Consider the following 18,499-nt stretch of genomic DNA (forward strand, 5'->3'; position numbering starts at 1 on the left):
TTCCTGGACTCTGTAATGAAGGGAGGTGTGGAGCTGGGCTGCGGAGAGAAGTATATCATTAGGAATTAAGTGTTTTTAGGGCATTTTCACACCTGGCTTGTTTGGAGCATTTTTTTTTTTGGAGCCTGGTGTGTTTTATTCATTAGGTCGGTTCGTTTAGGCATGTTTGGATCTGAACCAAAACAATCACTCCGAGATCGCCTGAACGAGGGGGTCTCAGCCTGATATAAAACTAACTCTGGGGAGGTTCAGGAAAGCAATCATACCCAACGGACCAACGGACCAACGAACCAAACGGTATCATAATTCATAACGGGAAATGTGTTATATAAATAGCAGCAGCAGTTTATTCTGGAACTTGAATTTGATTGGCTGAGAGCCTCCTTCAGCCATGCGACATTCCCCCAGTATCATCACGCTAACCGTTTTTTCACAACTTGTATCATTTCGCTTGTTGTTGGATCTATGCTGGAAGCATCTGTCACAGTGAGCGTCAACAGCAGAAGAGCAAACCCACTTAACCCAATTAATATTATTACTGTTATTGTGTCACGGAATATAGACTTCTCCATTTTATTATTGTGTGACGGAATATAGTTTTAAGATTTTTTAGGTCAGAATATAGTTGTTTAGACCTCAAAGACTTTTGTCTTATTATATAGGCTGAATGTATATTAATATAATTAAATATAAATAATTTATAAGTTAGAGAGAGAATGATTGCTACATTCGTATAAGTGTTTGTATGTGTCTTGATTGACATGTGTTTGTCAATCCATCTTGATGGATGACGTAGACTTGCATAAACACATTTTGGTACGCTCTTGAAACGTTGCCTTGTGAAAGCGAACCGAACCAAGAAGAAAATGCAACAGTCCCTGTTTCGGAAACAAAGCAAATGATCTACAGGTCTGAAAACACCCTTGATGTTACAACATCACATGCTTTATGTCATTACGACCGTTTTTTACCTCTCTACAGATTCATATGGAACAGGGGTGGGCCATAATTCTTGGGCCCCGCCCTCTTCCTCCTGGACCCAGCCGAGGTTGGAGGAAGCATAATTCAGAATGGCCTCTGTCACAGTGTAAGGGGTGTGACCCTGCACACAGTCCTCAATGTGCTTGACAGGAAGCTGAGTCTGCAGGAAAAGATGGAGTTGGCTATCTGACAGGCATACCGTCATGTGCAGCACCCTGTAGATGAAGACGAAATGCCAGAAACTGTGTGTTTAACATTCAAATAATATTTCTGTAATGCTATTTTTGTTTCTTTCATTTGTTAACACCAGAAAACACTAGAAGATTGACTAAAGAGCTAGACTGACCTATCCAAGAAGCTCTGAAGACCTTTTCTCCTTCTTTCAATGAAGTCATCGTTAATAAATGAGAAGATAGACTTTTTGGGAAGATCAGGAACAGGCCTGGGAAAAATACCGCAATGCATTATGGGTAACTGGAAAATTTTAAAGATTAAAAGGCACTGCTTTATTTTATTTTTTATTGGAATAGAAAACATCCCTATGACATGGCAGTACAGTAACATTGCTTACAGTCCATTTAAACTGAATTATTTGAATTTCTAATTGGCATATCTGACAAATGATTTCCAATAAGTATATATTTAAAAACATTTTTTTAATGAAGCACATTGGCTGAGACAGCGTTTGTGCAAAGGAACTTACACGAGACCAGTGTTCTTTTGTAGCTTTTTCTTCAACCACACAAACTCGCTGTATCTTCGCCTCACACAGGATGTTTTGGCAGTGAATGCTTTACTGTTTGTCTGATAAATGAAACCAAGTAACCAAATCAGATCACTGATACAGTTAACATGAGACCTGACAAAAACAACTGCTGAACAACAGAAGAATAACATAAGAACAACATATCTGCCAATATTTGGTCATTTTGAAATTACCGTCTTCTTATTAACAGAAGTATTACGCATCAAACTTTTCACTTAAGCAGCATGCATCTTATTTGCTGTTCATTAAATTGCATTATGTACAGTATTTCAGACTTAGCACAGCCTGCTCTCTAGAATGTCATTAAAAGGGTAAAGATAATAAAAAACAATGAGGCAGAAACTCCCATCAAACTCCACAAATAATGAAACGAGGACACAGCTGTGACTGAATCAGTCAACACCACTACTGTAAACAATACAGAACTACCAATCATTTGTATACATATAAAGTTTTTGTTAAGAAATTCTTTATAACATTGTCATCGTAACATCTAAATTTGGGGCCAGATGCATAAACTCAGCCACTATGTTATTAAGACTGTGTCTTAAGAACTAGTTTGACCAACTAGCAGTTAAAGGGATAATTCACCCAAAAATGAAAATTCTCTCATCATTTACTCACCCTCAAGGTGTTACAAACCTGTATGAATTTCTTTGTTCTGCTGAACACAAAGGCATCTTCCTTCTAATATCAGAAGTTCTAAAATATTCTATTACATATACATATATATATATATATATATATATATATATATATATATATATATATATATATATATATTCTAAAATATCTTTTTGGAAGAATGTCAGAAACCAAACAGATCTTGCCCCCCACTGACTACCACAGTACTTATTTTTCCTACTATGATAGTCAATGGGGGGGTGAGATCTGTTTAGTTACTGAAATTCTTTCAAATATCTTCCTTTGTGTTCAGAAGAACAAAGAAATTTATACAGGTTTGAGTAAATGATGAGAGAATTTTCATTTTTGGGTGAACTATCAAGCGGTAATCAGTCTTTTCCAATTCAAATTAGACTGATCTACCTTTTTATGTAATGACTTTAAAAATTTTTAAGTCTTTTAACTTTTAAGACTAGTCTAAGACGTTTAAGCAACTGACCACTGTTTTTAAGTAAAACTGCTCAATGAAATATTAAAAAGTCTTAGGAACATGGTTAGAGTCACATTATTAGATTGTAATTTGGTTATATTATTAGAAATCCTTGAGACAGAAATACTCACATGAAGGAAAATTTTGAAGTCCACATATGAGTTCCACGACCCTTCGTTCTGAACACGAGGATCCTGAACTCTCACTGCAATGAATTCCTAAAGAAAAAATTAAGGAACATTTTAATATCAAAACGTACAGTTATCAAACATTTATGACATTTTATACCTTTAAAAAGAAAATCCTGCAGCCCATCGTCTAAGCCTCAATATCTGTACGACTTCAATATCTTTGACCCATAAGATCTCATTGCTTAGGAATTTTAGTACAATATTCAGATCTGTCATTGCCCATAACACAGCCAAACTGGAAAGAATAAGAGATCTTACATCTTGCTCTTGACTTTTGATCATCCTACCAGAGGTAACACGGCACAATGGACATCTGTGGAAAAACAGTGAACATGAGTCTTCAACCACAACCACCACAATAACAACAACAACAACAACAACAACCATCCCTTATCATGCATGTTTTACTAAGTATATTTACTCACATTATTTTGTCTTTAGCTTTCCGTAATTTGAAAAAAGCAAATTTATTTACAAATCCATAAAGGTTGAAATCAATAGATTTCTCGGACTTGGTGCGGTCTACTCTCCAAAACCATCAGAAATTGTTGATTTTGAGTATCTAGGGGACAAACGTCTCCTGACTCACTCTTTTAACCGTTGCGATGAATCATCTGCCACTCCTCTTCCTCTAAAAAGCCATTAATCATTACTATTCTTCAGTTCTGTCGTCAATAATGTGATTTACTCGTGATTACAGGGTAAATGCATAGAAACTGAACATGTTAATTTTAGCAGTCCTGTTAAGAGGAACACTTTGGCATTAATGTACTCGATAACTTCTTGTCTGTTATCAATCACAACACTTCTTACTCTAGTTAGAAGAGACGTTTTCGCTTTATATTTATGTTGTTAAGTATGATACTTACTGTAGTAGTGCTTTATTTCCAGGTTGTAATACAGCTAGCGCGCGTTAATGAGCTAATAGATACGAACGTCAAAAAAATAAAGTAAAACCATTAAGTTACCTTCACCCCATCCGATCGTAAAAAAAAATGTATGTTATTTCACTTAGATTGTACTACATACACAAATAAAACAGATAAGAGATAAGAAAAACACGTCCAAATCATTACTGAGAGTAAGCGAGTAACGTGACCAGTTTCCTTTTTCTTCAGCTGTGATGTAAACAAGCTGGGGTGAGATACTGCCGTCTAGTGTTCGGGTAGTTAGTCTGCTTATGAAATATTAGCATGCTTTGCCTCCTAATGTTGTTTTAAAATATTACAAGTTGTGTAGGAATTCCAGAGAGGAAAAGAAAGTAATGTGTAGAGTCTAACCAATGAAGGAAACACAGTTTACGTTTAAACTAAAGGATTTATACTTTCATTAATTTGATACGCTACTCCCATAGAAAGAGCAGACATGCCAATTAGTTGCTGATCTGATGCCAGACTAATATACACCATAGGTGACGTGAAAATAAGAGCGCGCTGCAGTTACATTTTTAACCACAGTGGGAAAATTCGGGGGCGCTGTAGAGCTGGGGAGAACTCAAGCACCCTCTCCTCCCTTAAAGGGATAGTTCACTCAAAAATAAAAAATAAAAATTGTCATCACTTAATCACCCTCTAGTTGTTCCAAACCTGTATGAGTTTTGGTGTATCCAAAACATAGACTGTAAAAAAAAAAATGGACGACGCATCCTCACTCTCTTCCATTGTAGTAAGTGAAGCCGCCAATGTGCCAATATGGCGCTGACATCTTGAGTCTCGAGTCTGCGCATAGTGAACTTGGAGCCCGAGTCTGCGCAGTAGTGAGCGTGAAGTGGAGCCGCGATATCAAGGCCCCACCCACGCTCAGAACAACTCATCGTTTTGGTGTGAAATAAACAGCTGAAATTAAAGTTAAAGGTGATAGAGTATAGACCCCTTAATCGCCTACGTCACTGTGACGTCACCGCTCTAGCTGGAGGCAAAACATAAATAAGAACTCATAGCAGGCGCGCTAAAAGTTTGAGGTTTTGACTTTAAAATGTCGTCTTGTTGTGTTTTTGGCTGCCAGAAGAGAAGGAACAGGACTTTTGGTTCAAAACTAAAGTTTTACCAGATCCCGGCAGACATTCCTTCACAGAAATCAAAAAGATAATTGTGGTTGAATGCAATACGGTGTACAGACTGGACGGAGACGATCATAAATAATACTCGTGTTTGCAGTGCACACTTCATATCAGGTAAAATAATCGATGCATATGTAATGGTGTGTTGGTTTTATCTAGTACAAATCAGCAAGTTTCTGTTTTATAGGTGAAAAGTCGCCAACTTTCAGCGCACTAGCTAGCTTAAATGTTAAACAAACATACAGCAATAGATCATAGTTAGCCCAGCGTTAGGTTACATTAGACAATAATCCTTGACAAAATTCCCTGAACCACCCGAAAGTAATTCATATGTTGTCTAGGAAATATCCAAAAGTTAAGTTAATTTACAAAAATAGATGTCACGGTCCCGCAGAGTCAGTGACTGTACATATTCGGACAGTTCTGAACCTTCTTCTGCATCTATGTTTAATAAATCCCTCCTAAAACATGCTCGCTTACGCTTGTCAACATTGAGTCCAGCGTCTCTTTTTGCCTCCAGCTAAGCCCCGCCCACTAAGAAACATTGAAATGTTTACAAACTTTTAAGGTGTCTATTGGAACACGAGTGTTTACCACCGGCATTCGCTGTGTCGTGTTAGTGGATTCATTATGTCGGACTCACCGCAGGTAACTCATAATCTGCAGTTGTTACTCCTGTCTCCTGACAAAAACATTGCATGCGGCGCCTGTGGAGTGTGGAAAGTTACTGGAGCACGCAGCCGCGCTCGTCTCTCACAAGGAACGTCACGGCAGTGATTGACAAGCCAGAGGGCCAATCGTTTATGCGATGATCGCGTAAACGATTGGCTGATGTTTTTAAGGCCCTACCTCGTGCACAGATGATGTATATTAATATTATTCCTTTCAGTGCACCTAATAAATAGTCTTTTATCAGTTAATAAAGACAGTTTCAAGTAATATTGCAAAAATGTATAAAACAAAACATCCTCTTTAGCACCTTTAAAGCTCCAATCTCCTCACCTCAGAAAAAAAGTCGGTTGGCGCCTCAGTGACACTTAGAAAAGCTGTCAACCTCAGCTGTCAATCATGACGCCTCACCCCCGTTTTTATAGCATCAACTAAAACCAAATTTATTTAAAGAACGAACACTTGAACTAACATCAGCATGATAAAAACTGCATAAAATGTCAGAAACCATTTTTGGGGGAGAAAAAAAAATGTTTAAAGTGTAATTTGCTTGTTTAGTTTGTCTCGCGTTCCATTACGTTTCATAGAGTGGGCGGGGTTTATGATCTATACCTCTTCCAGCCTCCTGGGGGTGATCGAGACGCTTTGGCTTCACTTTTCAGGACTTGTGTGGCAGGCTTGATTCAAATTGGTCAATGTTTATGATATGTATTTATTCATATTATTTGTTTTATTAATTATTATTTATATATTATTATTCTCTGACATGTTATTGATTTCGTTAATCGTATTATATATTTTCTACTATATTCTCTGCTATGTTTGAATATTTCCAAATGTAAGATCTTTTGGTGTCTCTTCTGAGCTGTAAGATTGAGTGTGATGTACCTTCATATCAAAATATGTCTGTTTCCATCTCTGCAGACATGAGATAATGCAAGATCTGCAATATTCTCTTAAAGGTGTCAAAACATCACCTTCTGTGTCTATTCTTTGACATTTGACCAGTCACTCTGACCTAGTCGTTACACTATTGACATAAAGGATAAGTATGTTTCAAAATACCAAAATACAAGTTTAAGGGGGTGTAAGTGCTCTTATTTTGCTCTTCACTTCTTGCTTTTGCCTTCTGCTTCTACTCTTACTGCTTCTCTTTCTACTTCTGCTGCTTCTTCTTCTGCTTCTCCTTCTACTTCATCTCTTCTACCTCGTATGTGTTTGTGTGTGTGTGTGTGTACTGTATTCCTGTGACATAAGTGTTTAGTCACTAGCTACAGTATGTTGCCACCCACCTATTTTTATGTGACATTTGGGATAGCACATAAAAAACATGCTGGATGGAAACGCAGAGATGTGCATAAATTCTAAAAATGTGCACAAAAAAACTTATGTACTCAATTTAGCAGATTTTTTTAATCCGACAAGACATGCACATAAACTACATTGGGAACACATTTACCACATAAAACCCTAGCAAATAAAACAAAACAAACAAACAAAAAACAAAACTCATGTGACTTTGCCTTAAAGGTGCTCTAAGCGATCCTGGGTGGAGTAACTTCCTGTTGTCGTTCGAAGTTTTGTCAAACAAAACAGAGGCTAGCTAGACCCTCCCTCCTCCTCCTCCCCCTCCCCTCCGTGCTTCCTGAAACAGTCATGAACGCGCATTTAAAATCATTCTTGTCGGTTATTGGCTGGAGCATGTTTATTATGTTTTGTGGTCCAGGCTGCACCAGTTTGTTTTTATTGCCATTTTCAGGAGCTTGTGGCGACTACAGAGACCGCGTTTTTTACAGTGTGTTCAGGGGACAGGCAGCTAGCGGATAGTGAGGAGATGTTTGCTGTATGTGACAAAAAAATTTTTGGCCTAAAAACGCGTGACATCACTTAGAGCACCTTTAACAGAGGATATGACTGATAACTAGTTTCATTGAAATCATCATGAGGGGTTGATTGTAAAATTTTTAATGAACTGTTACAACTATCCCCAACCCCAAACAAACCATAAAATAGCTAACTGTTTTAGCATGTGGGTTTGAAGTTAGCATGCAAGCAAAGCATCAAATTAAACAGCTTCTTCAGGTTATGTAAGTCAAATAATTGTATCTACAACTACAATACAATGAACACTAGGCAAACAAATCTTGATACATTTTTTTTACTTTCTTTCCTGTTTTCCCTGTAGTGTCTTGCCATAGCTGCAAGAACCTTATATAAAGAAATAGGCCTAATTTCCTGCAATATTGTGCATTTTAAATCCTTATATCATTAGAATTTGCAATTGTAATGTGGGATAAACATGCATAAAAAGAAAACACTTAGTCTTGCATAAAAGACTTATTTTTACTCAAGGGTGCATATTCATATGGTATTATACAACCGATATCTTGTAATATTATGATATTGATTGTGTTTTCAGCACTTAAGAGTCATTAAATAGTCTCTGATGTCAATGATGCTGAAGGATCCATTCTACGTGGCGTCTCAGTGGAGCGTTGAGCGTAAGAACTTTATCCGCTGTAATCTTCTTTAGCTTCTGTTGCATGCAGGTGGGGATGTCATATGGAGCTGCTGAGACAGACAGTGACAATGAGAAGTTTATTTCATTTGATAGCTGCTTTGAGCGTGTATTCGAGCTGGTGAGTTTCTGACAATAACAACATATTGGGTCATTTGTATAAATTATTTAGTACTGCCAAAATGTTGAAATTTGTTCTTTTTCACAAAAGAAATGGAGGACGCAGAGGTCCGACAGCAGAAGCTGGACAATCAGGTGAGTGTCAGAAATTAGTATGTTTTGATTAGACGTTCACTTATATGTTTTTCAGTATTATTTTACCTATGACATTATTGTCAAATTAAAAGTTAAATAATGAAAACAAATACAAAAATTTTTTTTTACACTAATCCACATAATATATTATGAAACTATTTCTACTTCATTATGTTTTGAGGATATGTATCTATACTTAATGGCATTGCAGATGCTCTATAATATAATAACTGGATGTTTTTATCATGTCATCTCTCATAGCGTTCGCTTTTAATCAAGAAACAACAAAGAAGAAGAGCAGATGCCCGGATGGTCACAGCGAATCATGACATTCGTCCCAAGACACGTAAACAGAAAGCTGAGGCTGATGATACAGCTTTATTGATAAGCCAATCTCAGAGCAACACTTCCCTCAATGGTTCGTACACTAACCAGAATCTCGTTGTTAACATATATTTGTTTATTAGTAATTATTTTCATTTTGTAGAGCCTTACAGAAAATAACACCCTGCATTTTTCTTATCAGACACACAATCTGAGCAGATTTATGAAAACACAGTGGAAGAAATTTGTTTAGGAGAACTGAACATTTCATCCAGGGCAGAAGAGATATCGGAAGAGGCAGCTCTTTCTGTTCCAGTCATCACTAAGAAAATTGATCTAGAGATCAGCCCGCAGCTCAGCGATAAATGCACTTTAGACACAGAGGGCCAAGCAGATGGAAAGAAAACTAAGAAGAAGGCTGTGAAGAAGGGGCAAACCAAATGTACGTGTTTTCACTATTTTCAATTATCCTTTTTATAGCTGCCTTATTGTGATGTGTATGGAATTGTAATTGCGACTTTATATCTCACAATTGTTTATATCTCACAATTGTGATTTTATATTCAATTCATTTCACATTTATTTGTAAAGTGCTTTTCACAAAATATATTGTTTCAAAATGCATGTTTCTACATTATAATTTAGAGTAATCTGTGTCAAAGTAATGTCCATATGTCAAAAATGTACAGTTCTAAGATAATACAAATCATGCAGTTATCTAACACTGTGTATTCATTTAGGCAGAAACAATGAGGTAATTAAAGCAATTATTACAATTTGTGATCATAATAATTACAATTAATGGTGCGACGGATCACAAAAAAAAATCATATTACGGTTTTTGAGTCACGGATTGGATCATTTTTCGGATACGCAAATTACAAGCACGGTTAAATACAATATAACAAAGTTACAAATAAAGTAAGATCTAACTGTAGTATTCAGGTATGTAATCATTAAAGGTGCCCTAGAACTTTTTAAAAAAAAGATGTAATATAAGTCTAAGGTGTCCCCTGAATGTGTCTGTGAAGTTTCAGCTCAAAATACCCCATAGATTTTTTTAAATTAATTTTTTAACTGCCTATTTTGGGGCATCATTATAAATGAGCCGATTCAGGGCTACTGGCCCTTTAATTCTTGTGCTCCACGCCCACGGAGCTTGCGCTTGCCTTGAACAGTGCATAAACAAAGTTTACACAGCTAATATAACCATCAAATGGATCTTTACAAAGTGTTCGTCATGCATGCGGCATGCATGCGTCGGATTATGTTAGTATTGTATACTGTTATATTGTTTACATTTGATTCTGAATGAATTTGAGGCTGTGCTCCGTGGCTAAAGACTAAAGCTACACTCTTGGAGAGATTTATAAAGAATGAAGTTGTGTTTATGCATTATACAGACTGCAAGTGTTTAATAATGAAAATAGCGACGGCTCTTGTCTCCGTGAATACAGTAAGAAACGATGGTAACTTTAACCACATTTAACAGTACATTAGCAACATGCTAACGAAACATTTAGAAAGACAATTTACAAATATCACTAAAAATATCATGATATCATGGATCATGTCAGTTATTATTGCTCCATCTGCCATTTTTCGCTATTGTTCTTGCTTGCTTACCTAGTCTGTTGATTCACCTGTGCAGATCCAGACGTTACTGGCTGCCCTTGTCTAATGCCTTTCATAATGTTGGGAACATGGGCTGGCATATGCAAATATTGGGGCGTACACCCCGACTGTTACGTAACAGTCGGTGTTATGTTGAGATTCGCCTGTTCTTCGGAGGTCTTTTAAACAAATGAGATTTATATAAGAAGGAGGAAACAATGGAGTTTGAGACTCACTGTATGTCTTTTCCATGTACTGTACTCTTGTTATTTAACTATGCCAAGATAAATTCAATTTTTCATTCGAGGGCACCTTTAAATGTAAAATAACACTATAAGTGTTAAGTGTTTAAATTAAATGTAGATTAATCTTTGTTAAAGCTGTGTTTTGTTGTTTGATTAACATTAATGACATAGTAAGCAGCAGGAATTTATAGGCTGCTGTCACTTTAAGAGCTAATGCATGGATCCAATATCATGATACACATCCGATTTTTTTCTCAACTGTTTCACTTAAGACATAATCAACTGTGTTTAAGAGAACTGTGTTCTGAACTGTGTTCATTCAGGCGCAAGGAGACCCGAAATAGGAATTGCGAGTTTGAAATAAAAAGTCACAATTACTTTTTGTAATTTTTAATTTCATGGCAAAAACAAACTTCCATAGATGTGTCTTTACATTCTGTTTAATTGCACATTCTAGTACTTGAACCAAAACTTGCATTAGAGGCTGAGGAAAATGAAGGGAAAGAGAAAAAAACAGTGAAGAAGAAGGATAAGACAAATGAATCTAAGGAGAAAGCGCAGACGGGGGAACAGTCTTGTAAGTGTACCGGAGATGTGTCTCCATTGTTAAGCATGACACAAGTTAAAGGCCATTTCCTGTAGCACAGGCCAGTGCCTCATCCATAAATAGGAAATAACCATACATTTGTGTTGTTAACATTCCAGCTTGTTGTATTTTTCAGCAATTCAGACTGATTCAGTGGTGGAATTCAATGTTAATGAAGAGAAAAAACCTGAATCAGAGAGTGAGGATGAAAGAAAAGACTGGACAAAGAGCCCCATCCCTCCCACACCAAAGAAACAACAACAGCTGAAGCCAAGTAAAAAAAAAAAAAAAAAAATATATATATATATATATATATATATATTCTTCATATTAACCTTTTTTTTGGCCTGTTTGGTAAAGTTAGTTTTCTGTCATTGTAGTGAGATGTCATCTCAGTGATAGTGAGGAAGAAAAACAGGATGAAGAAGAGGAGGACAAGAAGAGCAAAGCTAGAAAAACCTCAAAGAAGTCTAAAAATGGAGCAAAAAATAACGATATTGCTTCTTTAAACTCCAACTATAAGGAGCCTTCTTCTGACAGTGACTCTCTGGACATGGGAAAGGTAAGATTTGTAATTCAAGATTTGTAAAGATTTGTTTACCTTTTGTCACATTACACCCTGGAAAATAAAATAAATTAAGTCTAACTTTTTTGAGCTGTATGTACACATTATAACCCTCATCATCATTGGTAAAGTGATCAGCCCCTTAGAGTATACCATTATAAACTTGCTCAGATGCAACCAATCATCTTCCAGATCAAACACCAGTCTAACTGCCCAACCTGACATGAAGTGTAGTGGTTTTGATTACTTCAGAGTAAGACCAGCTTTTTCTTGAAGATTCCACTGTTAGAAGTGCATGGTACTGCAAAGAATTCACCATGGTTGGGAAAATGCTTTCAAAAGGCTTTTGGGATAAAGTTGTAGAAAGGCATAAGAAGGCTATAAAACATTTTGAAGGCTTCAGCTATCACTCTGAGTACTGTTCAAAGCATCATTAAGATGTGGAAAGCATATGGCACCACCAACACATTGCCTAGATCAGGCCGTCCGTCCAAACTGGATGACTGAGCCAGGAGGACATTGATCAGAGAAGCTACCAAGAGGCCAAAGGCAACTTTGCAGGACTTGCAAGGGATAGTTCACCAAAAAATTTAAATTCTGTCATCATTTACTCACCCTCAAGTTGTTCTAAACCTGTATAAATTTCTTTGTTCTGCTGAACACAAAAGATATTTTGAAGAAAGTTTGTAACCAGGCCACTTTGGGACACCAATAACTTCTATAGTAGGGGAAAAAAACTACTGTGGAAGTCAATGGTGCCCCAGAACTGTTCAGTTTAACACATTCTTCAAAATATCTTCCTTTATGTTCAATAGAACAAAGAAATTTATATAGGTTTGGAACTACTTGAGGGTGAGTAAATGATGATAGAATTTTCATTTTTGGGTGAACTATCACTTTAATAGCTGGGACTGATCGGCCTGATAACTATATAACAAACTTTACACAAAGCTGGCCTGTATGGCAGGGTGGCAAAAAAGAAGCCTTTCCTGAAAAACTGCCATGCTCAGTCTCATTTGCGCTATGCAAATCACACCTAGAAGACTCTGATGCCATCTGGCAAAAGGTAATATGGTCTGATGAGACCAAAATTGACCTTTTTGGACTGAAATCCAATCGCTATGTTTGGTGAAAAGCAAACACAGCACACCACCCAAAACACACCATACCTAATGTGAAGAAAGGTGGTGGCAGCATTATGTTGTGGGGGTGTTTCTCTTCAGCAGGGACTAGTCGATTGGTCAGGATTGAAGGGAAAATGGATGCTGTCAAGTACATCCAAATTCTTGAGGAAAACCTGTGTCCCTCCACTAGACAGCTGAAGATGGGCAGGTCATTCACCTTCCAACACGACAATAATCCTAAACATACCGGCAAAAGAACAACACAATGGCTTAAGGATAGGAAGGTGAATGGTCCTTGACATTCCTTGACATTTGGCCAAGTCAGAGCCCTGACTTAAATCCGATAGAAAATCTGTGGATGGACTTAAAGAGAGCCATCCATTGCCGCTCACCACAGAATTTAACTGAACTTGAGCAATTCTGCAAGGAAAAATGGGCAAATATTCCCCAATCTAGGTGTGCAAACCTTGTACAGACATATCCAAAGAGATTAATGGCTGTAATTAAAGCAAAAGGTGACTCTATGAAGTATTAAATCAGGGGATATATATATATATATATATATATATATATATATATATATATATATATATACAGTACAGTCCAAAAGTTTGGAACCACTAAGATTTTTAATGTTTTTAAAAGAAGTTTCGTCTGCTCACCAAGGCTACATTTATTTAATTAAAAATACAGTAAAAACAGTAATATTGTGAAATATTATTACAATTTAAAATAACTGTTTTCTATTTGAATATATTTCACAAAGTAATTTATTCCTGTGATGGCAAAGCTGAATTTTCAGCATCATTACTCCAGTCTTCAGTGTCACATGATCCTTCAGAAATCATTCTAATATGCTGATCTGCTGCTCAAGAAACATTTAATGTGTACAATTGTACAAAATATTTGTGTACAATATTTTTTTCAGGATTATTTGATGAATAGAAAGTTCAAAAGAACAGTGTTTATCTGAAATCTAATCTTTTGTAACATTATAAATGTCTTTACTGCCACTTTTGATTGATTTAATGCATCCTTGCTGAATAAAAGTATTCATTTCTTTAATTTCTTTTCAAAAAAATAAAAATAAAAATTCTTACTGACCCCAAACTTTTGAACGGTAGTGTATAATGCTACAGAAGCTTTGTATTTCAGATAAATGCTGTTCTTTTGAACTTTCTATTCATCAAGGAATCCTGAAAAAAAAAAAGTACACAACTGTTTTCAACATTGAAAATAATCATAAATGTTTATTGAGCAGCAAATCAGCATATTAGAATGATTTCTGAAGGATCATGTGACACTGAAGACTGGAGTAACGATGCTGAAAATTCAGCTTTGCATCACAGGAATAAATTACTTTGTCAAATATATTTAAATAGTACACAGTTATTTTAAATTGTAATAATATTTCACAATATTACTGTTTTTTACTGTATTTTTAATTAAATAAATGTAGCCTTGGTGAGCAGACGAAACTTCTTTCAAAAACATTAAAAATCTTAGTGGTTCCAAACTTTTGGACTGTACTGTATATATATATATATAAATTTTTTTTTTTTTTTTTTTTTTTTTTTTTTTTTTTTTTTTTTGGTAAGGGTTTTGATTTCAGGCTGTACGACAAACTATTTCAAAAGGGCATGATGATTTTCTATATGCACTGAATCCTTGTTTTTTTCTTTTTTTGTCCAGTCCTCTCCTATGTCTTTGGAGGATCTAGAACAGTTTGCCATGCGTCCTGCTCCAAGAGATGTTACTATTCAGTGCAGGATCACCAGAGACAGGAGGGGAGTGGAAAAAGGGATGTATCCCACATATTACCTCCACATGGAAAAGGAGGATGGGAAAAGGGTGAGCAGGAGTGTGACTGTAAGAAAAATGTGGAAAATCTCTATCTTTTTTCATCTCTTAAAATCATTATTCTCTTGTCCAATGTTTTGGGTGGGCAGGTCTTTCTGATGGCTGGCAGGAAAAGAAAGAAGTGCAAAACTTCAAATTATTTGATATCAATCGATCCTACAGATTTATCCAGAGACACTGACAGCTACATAGGCAAACTCAGGTGAGTGCCATTACAGCATCTTAAGTTATCACAATTACGTTTATTGTTTGTAATTCTGCCCATGCAAAAATATATGATTTATCTCTTCAGGTCAAATGTCTTGGGGACTAAATTCACTGTGTATGATAATGGCGAGAATCCAGAAAGGAAACAATTCATCAAAGAAACAGATGCACTGCGACAAGAGCTAGCAGCAATATATTATGTAAGATGCTTATTGTGCATAGTTGTCTACATTAGGGTGAATGTATTTTCTTTATTGTGATTGCAAAAAAAGCTTTTTCTTTACCGTCACACAGGAGAAAAATGTTCTGGGTTTCAAAGGTCCCAGGAAAATGACAGTAATAATTCCTGGTATGCACGAGAATGATGAAAGAGTCGTTATTCGACCAAAAAGTGTGAGTATGTTATTGTGGATTCTAGTTTCCATTTTTTGTTGATCGTTTGTAGCAATATCATATTTCCTTTGGAAATACACTACCATTCAAAAGCATAGGGTCGGTAAGATTGTTTAATATTTTTGAAAGAAGACTCAGGCACACCAAGACTGCATATATTTGATCAAAAATACAGTAAAAATAGTAATATTGTGAAATGTTATATATTTTAATATATTTTTTAAAATGCAATTTTAAACCATGATACATTTTTTCAGGATTCTTTGATAAATAGAATGTTCAAAAAGAACAGCATTTGTTTGCTATTTAAATTGTTTATAACATTATAAATGTTATTAATGTCTTTAGATCAATTTAATGCATCCTTACTTATTAAAGGTATTAATTTCTTTAAAAAAAAATCTTACTGACTCCAAACTATTGAACATTAGTGTGTAATTTAAGTCTTGGAGAAATTTCTTACACAGTGTAAAAAGGAATATAAAATACATTATGTGTTTGATTTACTGATTAAAACAACTGTTAATCGTGTATATATTAATAAGGAACTCTCTTTCGTATGTCCCAGGAGCTGGAGTCTCTGCTCACCCGATATGAGAATGGTAACAAAGAGAATCTTGTCACCCTTGTAAATAAATCACCCAGCTGGAATGAGCAAACTCAGTCGTATGTGCTCAATTTCCATGGCCGAGTTACTCAGGCATCTGTGAAAAACTTTCAGATTGTCCATCCAGATAATGGTGAGTGTATCCTTCTTTTTCTCTTTGTATCTTAGTTGCTACACTCTAAAACATAAAGGTTCTTTATCGGCATCAGTGGTTCTATTAAAGGATTAGTTCACTTTCAAATTAAAATTTCCTGATAATTTACTCACCCCCATGTCATCCAAGATGTTCATGTCTTTCTTTCTTCAGTCGAAAAGAAATTAAGGTTTTTGATGAAAACATTCCAGGATTTTTCTCCGTATAGTGGACTTCAATGGCCTCCAGATGGTTGAAGGTCAAAATTAGTTTCTTTGCAGCTTCAAAGCGTTCTACACGATCCCAGACGAGAAATAAGGGTCTTATCTAGAGAAACCATCGCTCATTTTCTAAAATTTTTTAAAAAATATATACGTTTTAACCATAAATGCTCATCTTGAACTAGCTCTCCTTCTTCTCTATTAGAATTCTGGCAGTGTAGATAGTGCTAAGTGTATTACTGCCCTCCACAGGTCAAAGTTTGAACTAATTGTTATATACTTGCACTAGCATATTGTATATGACAATTTAGTTCAAACTTTGACCTTAATTTGAAAGCGAACTAATCCTTTAAGAACTTCATGCATGGAACCTTTCCATATAAGGTTCTTTATTGTGGAAAAAGGTTCTTCAGATTATTAAAATGGTTCTTTTAAGAACTGTTCACTAAAATGTTCTTTGGGGATCCAAAATTGGTTCTTCTGTGACATTGCGTTGAAAAACCTTTATTTTTAAGAGTGTATCCAATAATATATGACAATATTACAATTCTCAATATGAATATCTCTCTCAGTGGACTACATCGTGATGCAGTTTGGCCGGGTAGCAGAAGATGTGTTTTCCATGGACTACAGCTTTCCCATGTGTGCTCTACAAGCATTTGGCATCACTCTGTCCTCATTTGATGGCAAACTGGCCTGTGAATGAGTTTCATTCATGTGGGGCCTGTACCATGATGGTAGTTGAACAAACTCAGGGTTATAGGATTAGTTTCGAGTTGACAAAACCAAACCACTCCAATCCAGCTTTGTTGGTACCATGATGCTGATCATCAACTTTCTCTGTCAACTCAGGCTTTGATCCTGAGTTTGTGGAGCGCGTGCACATGAATGAGTGACATCAGTGGTGAACAGCCAATCACAGGCCTTGCAACAGAGAGAAACTCTGATTCACTTCTCGCGAGAGAGCCAGCGTGATTCAAAACTCTTGCTGAAGGTTAAGAGATTAAAGAAAATTAAGAATTTAGACGCATTTACACTAAAAAAAAATACTTGTCCATGAAAGAGGACAGATAAACGAAATTATCTTGCTCTATCAGTGAAACTTGTGAAGTTATAGTTGCTTGTTAATATATAGCAATAGAGACTCATACATGTAAGGTCACGTTGTCATTTTTAAAGAGTTATCTATTGATTCTACAGCTTATATGATCTATATATATTAATAGTCATTTAAACTAAATGCTTAATAATAACTAAAATTGCTTGTGTGAAATGGATTAATAATAATATAGATCATATTCTAATTATATAAATCATAAAATAATTCTAATTATCATTAAAGACAGACAATTTTATCTTTAAATATTTGTTTTTACTATATAGTGACCTTTAATTTGGAGAAAGTGAAACTGGGGGCGTGACTTTACTGCGCTGGATGTGTCAGTGTCACTTTTCTCACATCTGATTGGTCCAATTTCAGTTTGAGATCTCTAATCCAGAACATAACCTGCCCCGGAGCAGGTTAGCCGTGGAGCGTCAGTTACCATGGCGATGAACACCGCTAAAAGCCAAGTCATTTTCATGGTACCTAAAACCCAGGATTGGAGCAAACTAATCTGAAACTTACCTGGCTAGCCAGCTAATCTGGCTTCATGGTACAGGCCCCTGTATTTTCTGTTCGTTTAAAAAGGGAAACTTTGGAGTACTTTATGATATTAAATGTTCTTGCAGTCGGAAATGAAAGTACAATGTATACAGTAGATAATGTATCTGCTTTAGTAACTATTTGTGAATCTACAATTAGTAACTTGAAATGTATTAAGTTTGTTCATATTTGTTTCATATTTAAATTCTACATTTAAAAATATTTTCCAAGACTGTTTAAGCGAATCATTTTCTTTTTATTTCCTTTTTGTTTGTTTTCTTTGTTTACATGAAAAATAAAGCTTGACATTCCTTGTTAAATAAGGCTGAATTATTAATTTTATTCAGTTACTCTTCATAAGGTTACATCGACTTCTTTTGTTCATCTTACAGCTCTACATTATTCTTTTACTTTTATGTTGG

The 18,499-nt window shown here is 35.7% G+C and overlaps 2 protein-coding genes across 2 annotated transcripts in view; one reads left to right on the forward strand and one right to left on the reverse strand.

Annotated features, from left to right (window-relative positions):
* snx11 (sorting nexin 11) overlaps positions 1 to 3,855 on the reverse strand; it is a 6,437-nt gene extending 2,582 nt beyond the window's left edge. The window contains 7 exon segments of the mRNA XM_048170609.1: positions 2 to 38; positions 972 to 1,196; positions 1,328 to 1,423; positions 1,685 to 1,785; positions 2,993 to 3,079; positions 3,311 to 3,365; positions 3,478 to 3,855. Of these exon segments, the coding sequence (XP_048026566.1) occupies positions 2 to 38; positions 972 to 1,196; positions 1,328 to 1,423; positions 1,685 to 1,785; positions 2,993 to 3,079; positions 3,311 to 3,334 (570 nt within the window). The 5' untranslated portion in view covers positions 3,335 to 3,365; positions 3,478 to 3,855.
* si:dkey-220f10.4 (tubby protein homolog) overlaps positions 1 to 18,495 on the forward strand; it is a 22,772-nt gene extending 4,277 nt beyond the window's left edge. Inside the window, exons 2-14 of the mRNA XM_048170607.1 lie at positions 8,330 to 8,419; positions 8,510 to 8,553; positions 8,815 to 8,971; positions 9,080 to 9,319; positions 11,194 to 11,313; positions 11,459 to 11,596; positions 11,703 to 11,884; positions 14,704 to 14,862; positions 14,961 to 15,073; positions 15,164 to 15,278; positions 15,373 to 15,471; positions 16,040 to 16,211; positions 17,005 to 18,495. Coding sequence (XP_048026564.1) covers positions 8,512 to 8,553; positions 8,815 to 8,971; positions 9,080 to 9,319; positions 11,194 to 11,313; positions 11,459 to 11,596; positions 11,703 to 11,884; positions 14,704 to 14,862; positions 14,961 to 15,073; positions 15,164 to 15,278; positions 15,373 to 15,471; positions 16,040 to 16,211; positions 17,005 to 17,138 — 1,671 coding nt within the window. The 5' untranslated portion in view covers positions 8,330 to 8,419; positions 8,510 to 8,511 and the 3' untranslated portion in view covers positions 17,139 to 18,495. The remainder of the gene's footprint in view (positions 1 to 8,329; positions 8,420 to 8,509; positions 8,554 to 8,814; positions 8,972 to 9,079; positions 9,320 to 11,193; positions 11,314 to 11,458; positions 11,597 to 11,702; positions 11,885 to 14,703; positions 14,863 to 14,960; positions 15,074 to 15,163; positions 15,279 to 15,372; positions 15,472 to 16,039; positions 16,212 to 17,004) is intronic.
* Positions 18,496 to 18,499: the final 4 nt, after the last annotated feature.

This window comes from Megalobrama amblycephala, linkage group LG20 (genome assembly GCF_018812025.1).
Source record: "Megalobrama amblycephala isolate DHTTF-2021 linkage group LG20, ASM1881202v1, whole genome shotgun sequence".
In the NCBI taxonomy this organism is placed as follows: domain Eukaryota; kingdom Metazoa; phylum Chordata; class Actinopteri; order Cypriniformes; family Xenocyprididae; genus Megalobrama; species Megalobrama amblycephala.